The following is a 9,953-nucleotide window of genomic DNA, read 5'->3' as shown; positions in this document are numbered from 1 at the left end:
AAAAAACTCTGACGTCACGCTAACAAAGCTTCGTTCGTTAAAACTCAAACTGTAGCTTCGGTACGGAAAGGGGACTGTTTTCATCATTTTATTGCACCATCGGGATCGATTCAACCCCTACACTTGTTAGCGATATGAACGTGAGTATGTCATAAAGGACTGGGCATAGGTCTTGGGGTACAAATATACTGCAGTCGCTCCAAAACTCACTGGCCACATGCTGGCAGGTTGATTGTGTAATATTCGTGGAGTTACAGCATGTTCATTTTCCTAGTGTGAGGAATTGTCCAGAGTTTGTGGCAATAAAGCATTTTCTGACTCCACTTTAAAATTCATAGAAGTTTATTATATAGTGCTCCAGCATTCTAAACTAAAAGCATGTAGTTTTCAGAACAGTCGGCTAAGAATATCCACAAAAGTAGATACTATCAACTACCCACTGCCTGCCATGAATAGCAAGACAGTGTCAGGCATCAGTGGTTATAAGTAGATTATGTCAGTGTTGTAGTCGAGTCACCAAGGTCGATTCTGAGTCCCGAGTCACAAACCTCGAGTCCGAGTCTTGAGTCACAATCCTCGAGTCCAAGTCTGATTCACGAATCACTTGTTCTTAGTTGTTCATGAAACTAATCAAAAATTTTTTTAATTATCTTTCAATTATCCATTCTGTCTTTTAAGTAAATCCCAAATGTATACAGTTTACCTTGTTGTTCAGACCCAATATGTGTTGTCCTTTTAATTCCCATCCCTAAAAACCCCTCCTAAGTCCCTTCCCTCCATGTTTTATCATCCAGACATTATTCCTCAATGATCCTTTCCAATCCCTTCATTATGTTTTTTATTTTTTGACAAAAATGTGTGACTCGAGTCACGCGTCACCAAGCTCGAGTCCGAGTCATCATGGTTGAGTCCGAGTCATTTTCCATTGTGACTCGAGTCGAGTCCGAGTCTTGAAAAATATGACTCGAGTCTGACTCCTGGACTCCAGTCCTACAACACTGGATTATGTACAATTGTACAATAGGATTTGACCTGTCTTCCAAGATCACGACCCACAAATTGATGTCACTGGCAACTAGTCACTGAAGTCTATGCTTATGATTACAGTCTGTGCTAACAGAATTGGCAAAGAAATTCTTACTAACCAAGTAATTACCACAGAACCCTTCAGTTACCAGCAACTAAAGCAATACATGTAGATGTGAGCTGCGCGCATGATATGCAGGGGATAACTATATTTCCCAATTTCAGTTCTGTCTGTGATATGAAAAGAGGTTTGGATAGTTTTGATAACCGCTGGAGAATTTTAGTTTGAACAAAGCATGCATGAGTATCACTGATTGCTTTGTTGCTGATTTGTGCTTTTCTGCTTAAAGAAATCAATATATACTTTATACATCCATCAGCAATACAGAAAATTACTTTAATATATCACACATTTTTTTTTAAGTGCAGAAAAGCCTGTGTTCTGTTCATTTAACAGACATAGGCAACATTCCTTTTCCATACCATATTCCCTTGGTGTAAATATGCTGTCCTTGCACTCGGCAATAGATCTGTACAGACTGTCCTGCAGCCACTACCAGATCACCATCTGATGTGAATGTGATGCCATCACACATTCAATGTACATGTTTGTTGATGATGCCACTCCAGACTGTGTATGTGATCCCTATACAAGATTCCTATGTGAAGTCACCAAGGAGGATGATTTTATCCAACAGAGGAATGACAAGGCGATTCTGATCCAGGAGAATGTAAAATGAGTTCTTGGCATTGTCAGCAGCAGCTTGATAATGTTGGCTAAATGTTTAAACATTCAAACAGCATGGAATTCGTGCAAAACTGTTTACAAAAATAACCATGGGTGACTATATTCACAGTATTTTATCAGTGAAATTTGATGTTGTATTCTCCCCCTCCCTTCTTCCCCAGGTCCTAGGCTCATGGTGAGACGATTCCAGCTCCTGGGGTTCTGACACCAACATCCCCTCTAGAAGGACCAAGACCGCGTGGTCAGCGACACCGAGATGTGACACATGACGCTCACCAGACCGGCCAAGGTTGGTGCTTATTGGGTCAGTCACTACCGAACACCATTACCACACTGCAAAAACAGATAGACAAGCAAGGTGATTTGGGGTAAAAGTTTGGCTCAGTGGTATTTCAAGAACTCACAAATTTAAAAATCTCAAACAAATTTCATGAATTTCTGTAGTCTATAGGATTTCAAGTGAGGTTATCAGATCTTCCCATTTCCGTATCTGCAAAGCGGAATGTATCAGAATACAAGGGCTTTATTTCAACCAATTGTTACTGACAACATACCAAATTTTGCACTCGATCAGCAATAGCTAAATGTATTACCAGACGGTTTTGCCAAACATGTTTTGTTGAGATAGTGAAATGTGACTCGCCAGTAACATGTCCCCGATGTCTAGTCTGAGTCATGAGTTGAGTCATGAGAGCCGAGTTTGAGTCATCATCCATTGTAACTTGAAGTTAAGTTTGAGAATTTGCAACTCAAGTCAAACTCGAGTCCAAGTCACAGACTCGGTTCTATATTTCTACTGTTGCGTTCCCTAATAGCAGTTCATGAAACATTTATTAGAGTCAACAATAATTCAATAAGTTGGAGGGAAACAGAGCTTTGGGGTGACAGTCACACATGTCAATACACTGATTTGTTCATCTCTTCACTTTACATAACTTTGTTAGATTTCATCAACCTATAGGGTTTCTCATTTTGGTAGTCTTTGGTAGCGTTATAGAGATAACAGGTTGGCGTCTACAAAGTCTATACATGTACTATGTACTATGGCAAAACCATGTCAACCAATACGAACTGAGTGGGCACCGGCACGGTACGGGTTATCGATGGCCAGACCGAAGCGGGAGCGGTCCGCTACGGTGACCGGGAAGCAACGGCAACTGGACGGGGCCAGCAAGTGTACCAGGCCGCACTTACAGTTCGAACCAAAGTGTGCATGTGGCGTATCGGGTATCCAAGGTCAATCGAGGCACTCTGCACCAAGGATAGTGTTTATGACAAGACCGGGCTAGCATAGCTGAACTACGGGGGGAATGGCTACGGGGAGCCGGCTGGCCACAGCGGGAGCGGTCCGCTGTGGTGACGGGGATGAACTAGCTCTGGCTGGGCTAGAACACCAGACAACCGCACAACATGTTCAAGCTAAGACTAGCAGTCCAATGGCCATTTGAAACCGCACAGCACCATTGGGACTAGTGTATTACTATTTCACCAGCTTCTACACACTCCTCGAGGGATCTAGGAGAAGGATGCTTCATAATAACACTAGTACTAGTGATTGCACTATTACTTCACCGCGCCTCAACCACCGAGGGAGGCCGATACTTCATAGTGACAAGAGTCGCACAACAATCGGTCTGTCAGAGTCGGGTTCGTCGCACATCATACGATTTACCGCACAACATATAAGTTCGCCGCACAACTTTGGGTTTAGGGTTCGTTCGCACTACATTGGTTTCGTGGTTCGCCGCACTTACGAAAGTGAGGAAAACCTCCGGTATTTATAGGCAGTAGAAGTCTCAGGATTAAATAATGCATGGGCACTGATTTAGGAATTAACCAATAGTAATCTTCCATGTCTTAGGGTCACATGACTAGTCACATGATTTACTAAGAGTGCCTAGTGCAAGAGACTAGAAACGTGTGCATTTACATAAGGGAAAACATGGAGAGAGAAGTGTGCAAATACAGAGAGAGATGTGTGCAAATAGTTAGATCAGAGTGCAAAAGTGTTTACACAACATCTTGAGCAACCTTGATGGAGTGAGTGACAAGCTAAAAGGTTACTGTGTCACAGGTTATTGACACCGCAGCATGTCTTACCACGCCCAGCTACGCGACCACGCAAGGGTAACATTCCATTCCCTCGAGCTAAGTACGGGACTGGAAAACTGGACCGAGAACTCCAGTTGGTGTTCATGGGTAACACACGGGGGAGAGAAATGCTGCGTGCCGCTGAGCAGTCTCTCGGAGATCGCCAAAGCACGCATGCTATGGGGAAAGGAACTTAGCTCGCTGGGGCGAAGGGAGGTGTGGTCAGTCGCGCACATGTACATCGCTACATGAATAATGCATACAGTAGCGCGCGTGGTATTGCATCATGCGCTGTGCTTGGTAAGAGACCCTGGGAATAAAAGTGCAAGTTGGCAATTTACGATAAATGGGTAAAATACAGGAACAATAAAAGACAACCAGAAGATTGTGTACTTCATGGACAGAGTGAATCCAGAGGGCGCTAGATTTCCATAATCAAGCATTCTGGGTTCGTAACACTACCATACTGGTGTATGGCTATGTTGTCCATGCACTTACTGAAGAATGAATATGCAAACGATTAAGCCAGCCAAAGATAACTTGATTTGTAATTGAAGTCCGACCTAGAGAGAGAAAAAGCAAAATGTGTGTTGTCTGTCAATTTGTTCACTTTGAAATGTAGGTGCTATATGAAATGTCAGTGGCAGTCAACTGTGATGAAGCCAAGAAACCTGTCTGCAAAAACAAGAACAGATTCCCCAATGTACTTCCATGTACAGGTAAGTTCATTTTGTAGAAGTTAGTATACTTTCAAATAGACCGTTAAGCTGAAAAGTGGCCTCTTGAGGCAAACACTTGATAGCACACTCACACTGCATTGTGAATTGCTCTTAATTGTAGGGGGATGGGGGCTAAGGTCTCTATGGAATATCTCCTTGCACAGCAAGGGTCTATGATATCCAAGAAATTCGGCGATTGTTAATCAAAACAAGACTGTGTCTTGACCTCGAGACCGTTCAGCGGGCGCCTTCTATGTCGGGTCTTTGGTAACCTTTTGTCATGTACATCTAATGAAACCTAGAGACAACATCCATTATGCTTTTACATTGTGAATTGTGTCAGCGAAAATAGGCTGTGTCACACGGCCTGTTACGATATGTTACGTGATGCGCGAGTGTGACCTTAAATCATCATCACATCATATTATAATGAGAATGCCGTCTGGCACATTCACGTCTCTCCCACGTCTCGCCCACAATGAGCATTCGCGTATGCTAACAGTTTTGAAAGCCAATGTCGGGTTTTATTGGATCTCTATGTCCATTGGTGTATTACAAAAACATGGCATCAAAATTGACCAATGAACAGCTTCGTCCAGATTTCAGAATGAAATGATGTCATGTCGATTCAAATTGGCTGGCGCACGGGGTCGCTTACATTTGCATGCTTAGATATATCAGACGTTGGTCCAGAGACAGAGAGGGTGATACAATGGGTGATACTCAGACTAGTGTTAAGGCTTCATTCCTACAAAACCATTTGTATTTCAATTTATTCAGAAAAGAGTGGGCTGCAACATTAGGCAATTAAAGGGGGTTAATACCATTCAAACCTTTTTATTGGTTCGTAACTAGTTTTAATTGTAAATGTGTAAGGGACTGTTAAACCTGATATGATGTTAGAATTCCATATTTTTGTGTACCTTTCAATGGTGTATCTATGCACACAACAAATGTATACCTTCCTTGCCCCCCCCCCCCCCATGTTGTGATTTTTCCCTTGGTTGCTAAGGTGCCAACAAATTTTGATCATTCATGTGTCACTTTTTCGCTTATGATTGCTAAACATTTTAAGTTTTCACAGGGTAATAAAATACTGAATATAAAACCCCATGAGGCGATCTTTAACATACAAAAGATTTCTTTTTACTACATTTGTTTTGTTTTGATCAAAAAGAGAAATTTTCAAAGCTGACTAAACAGTCTTGTTGTAGTGTTTAATTTTTTTGCTCGCGATACGTGGTACTAGACCTCAACAAGCCTGACTAATTTTCTAACATCATAGTTACATTCTCAATATATTTTGAGAGCATGTCGACAATATTCAAATGCGGTCAATCGGCAGAGAAAATATGTTCACAAATCTGATTACTTGATAATCCCTTCTACCATTATGTACAAGTATGAATATTGGAGAAACCACTGATGTTATTTTTTTGTCTAAAACAAAATGGTCCTAAATGTAAACAAACGACATCTAAGAAAAACGGTTGTTTCATGAAATCATTGTTGCTATGTTCTAAGAAAACGTTTTTACAAATGTTTTCGACAAAATATACAGTGAATGAACTAACTAGTGATACAATAACAACGGCTTCCAAATTAAGTGGTCTATAAATGATAAAATAAAAGATATCTTTTTGAGTCGCATCATCGGTGTAAAATAGGCATCCCTCATAATGTATGCAAATAACACTAGGAGCAGAGTTGTAACATGCCCATAAGTGGAAATGCTGCTGAAACGTATATGAGATGCTGATTGGTAAAATAACAGACTTTGGATCTTTGCTGAAATGCCATTGTTGTCATGGATGCTGCGTTCTCTTGAAGAGATATTCTTTAATTATAGTAAATGCTTATTGCTTCATTTAGACTACTTGGTCTATCAGCATTTAGCAAACTAATACTCATTCAAAGAAGCAAAAGCCTCAATCATTTAATGATTTATGGAATAAACTAAACTATTATTGTAATGGTACAGAACCTCTCACAAGTAGGTCATTCTATACATTTAGGGTCCAAAGTCGGACATTTCTTTTGTCCCTGTAACCTCTGACATGTATTATTTGCCATTCAAGTGGCATTAAAAATGACTTCAAACTTATTAATATTTGTTGGGTAGGTCATTTGATTCACAGAAGCATTCTTGGAGGAAGAGTACACACATAAAGGAGTACATCTTCTATTGCAAAATCGTAGATGTCAGAGTATAGGGACAGGAAAAACTGGACCCCAAATTCATAGAATGTTCCAAATGCATCTTGAATTGTAGTATTTAAAAACTCCATTTTTAAGAAAGGCATACAAACAAGATTTCAATTTACAAATTTACATCCATCATACTAACCACATTTACAAACATCCATGTATCATTGCAGTAGAATGCACAAGGTATTCGTTTTCAACTTGACTTGGTTCTAAATGTAATGAAACTAAGATCAATTTAAAGCACTGTGAAAGAGACAACCATGGGATTGTATATTATTTACTTTTAAACTATCGCTTTAGTTCAAAATCACACATATTTCTTTTAAGAAAATATTTACATTTTATACAGGAGCAGGGTTAGGCCACACAAAAAAAGTCAGTCTCTTGTCTGCGCGCGCGTCGATTTTAATCATGCGCGTCAACCTTTTTTTCCCTCAAATTGTCCGCGGTAGCTACAGCAGCGCCCTCTATTGCCGCATCTCCTCACATTTTTGTACCAAGGCAAATGATGGAGGGCACCAAGGCAAATTATGGAGGTCCCCAATGTATATGAGGACACAACAAAAGCAAATTAGTACCCACCTTGTCTGTACAATCCAAGCTTCCAAAAAAAAAAAGCCGCGTCGCCGCATCAATTCCGGAACTTTGGTCCGACCAGAGACCGAATTTTTTTTTTGGGCCTTATATCTTATACTTGGAAAACACATCATGCATTGACTTTGCATTTGCTGAGATGAATCTGAGAAAATTGAATTGCCCTCTAGTGGTGATACTTTCCCTCTCCTTTGTAATTTTTTTTTTTTTATTTTCTGCGCTATTTGCAAACAATGTGAAGGGTCATTCCTTTGCTCTCATTATTGGGCCACCAGATCTAAGATTTTATAGTAAGTAGGCTGGGTGTTAAATTCCAAGATTTTCCAAAAGGGAAGTTGTTGAGGTATTAGAGTCAACACATACAGAGACCAAAGATGTTAGAAATAAACCAAATACATGTACACAGTATTGTAGAATGTTATTTGAGGGAATGAACTTTGAAGTTCTTTTTTTCAGTGATAACAATGTTCAATGGCTGATGGAAGTGGTAGAATTAATCTGTCCTCACAATCAGTGATAGACCTGTACAGACTGTCCTGCAGCCACAACCAGATCACAATCCGATGTGAATGTGATGCCACATGGAGGAGCACATCCCTTGATCACACATCCAAGGTACTTGCCATCAGGACTGTAATGCAGAATGTCACTTCGTGTTTGTCCATACACAGCAACATAGATGCTGCCATCACTGTCACAGCACACACCATTAGGGCCCCCATGCCCCTGCATGTTGCTGGTCATGTCAACTGAGAATACACTGTCGCCATAGTAGTCTACACAAACCAACCTTTTGTTCTGAAATGTTGTGTAGAGAAGGCGGTGATTGTACATTGCCAGATAATCTCCAATCGTAGGAGCAGGCAGTCTCCTGATGAGGGATCCATCTGGGTTGTGTAGAAGTATCTCATTCTGGCCTTTGTAACCCACTGCTATCAGATTGCTGTCATCCACTGCAAGGCATGTTGGTTTGCTGTCTGACCCTCCACCTGGTGTGAACTGATGGAGGAGCTGATGTTGCTTGTTGATAACCTTGACTACTGGACCATCTAGAACAAGGAGCTCGTCATCCTTGCTCACTGCCATACACTTTACATCAGTGAGGCCATTGATTTGTAGCCTTTGTGGGATAGGAGGTGGTGCATGTGGGCTGTTGGTCAGTGATACTGTGAATAATTCTTTATTCAAATTGTCAAGTACAAGAATTTTATTGTTAAAGAGTGCTGCAACAAGTGATATGAATTTCTGTCTCAAGTTCTTGACTTGAGTCTTCAGTTCCAATTTCTCCTTCGCACATGATCTTGCAGGTCTTGGTGGTTGCTGTTCTGCAGCCTTTGGCTCTTCCTCCAGAATGAGTCTCCCAAGTGACCTCTCACCTTCTTCAAAGTCCATGAAGGTCAACTTGTCAGGAACTTGCTCTGGCTGTTTCCCTGTCAATTCACTGAGGTTATGCAAGAGCTTCTGCTGAAGTTCCAGAATCTCATAGCAACTTGCTTGATTCATGAGTTGTTTCACCTCCTCCAGCTTGTGCTCTGTCTGTGTCACCTCTTTCCTGTTGGTTGCTTGAGCAGCTTCAAGAGCTTTGATTTTGTCTTTATAAATCATGTCTGTTTCTTTCAACAATTTCTGTTCTTCCTTTTGGATTTTTGCAATCTCCTTCTGTATCTTTGCAACCTCCTGTTGGAGCTTCATAATCTGCTGTTGAGGCTTTTGGGAGATTTTCTTTTGAGTGTTGGCAAACATGGTGTCCAGCTCTTTGCGAGATTTGCTCATCTCTTCTATAGTGGTGCTCAATTCTGCTTTTCTTCTCTCACTTTTTTGGACCATTTCTGTGACCTTCTTCTTACATTCCTCTACTGCCTCAGGTAAACCAGTGAGTGAGTGTTTTGAATGATCAAGTACAGAGCAAGTTGTGCATATGACTTGCTCACATGAGTTGCAGTAGACATTGAGATTCTGATCTGGGTGCTTGCAACACTTGGGAACTTCTGCTCTTAGTTTACTCTTGTAGACAATCTCTCCTGATTGAAGTTGAGCCAGTGTGTAGAGTTTGTGAGATTTCATGGCAGTCATTCGTCCATGTGCCTTTTGACATTCTTGGCAGAGGAAATGATCACAGTCCATGCATCTTGAAATACCCTGATTCTCCTCATCACAGGCTTGACATTTGATGTCTGACCCTTGACCTTCCAGTAGCTTTTCCTGCATTGTAACTTCCTCCACCAGGGCACTGAATGAAAAGTTATTAGGGAGATCAGCAACCCCGGACCCTTTTAACATGGTTTCACGTCTGCACAGAGGACATGTCAGCTTTGTACCACTAGGATCTTGGCTCTGTATGAGCTCTTGGAGGCATTGCAGGCAAAAACTATGCAAACAGTCCAGCAGTTTGGGCTGCCTGAAACGGTTGGTGCAGATGTAGCATTCCAGATGATCCACACTGATCTTCTCCAACACTGATTGGGCTGTAACATTTGATGCCATCTCCACTTGATGTGAAATGAGAGACCTTTAATCTACAAATGAAGCACATTAAGTAAAATGTTTGTAGTTACATATATTTGAAC

The 9,953-nt window shown here is 41.1% G+C and overlaps 1 protein-coding gene across 1 annotated transcript; it reads right to left on the bottom strand.

Moving 5' to 3' along the window:
* Window positions 1-8,871: 8,871 nt before the first annotated feature.
* LOC119726147 (E3 ubiquitin-protein ligase TRIM56-like) lies at window positions 8,872-9,953 on the bottom strand (the record flags this gene model as incomplete). The annotated part of the gene is made up of 1 exon (XM_038197760.1): window positions 8,872-9,953. A coding segment is annotated over exon 1 (999 nt), but the record flags the coding sequence as incomplete, so codon positions are not given.

The sequence above is a fragment of the Patiria miniata genome, unplaced genomic scaffold (assembly GCF_015706575.1).
Source record: "Patiria miniata isolate m_02_andy unplaced genomic scaffold, ASM1570657v1 HiC_scaffold_2, whole genome shotgun sequence".
Taxonomy (NCBI): domain Eukaryota; kingdom Metazoa; phylum Echinodermata; class Asteroidea; order Valvatida; family Asterinidae; genus Patiria; species Patiria miniata.
This window is presented reverse-complemented; position numbering and strand designations above follow the sequence as displayed.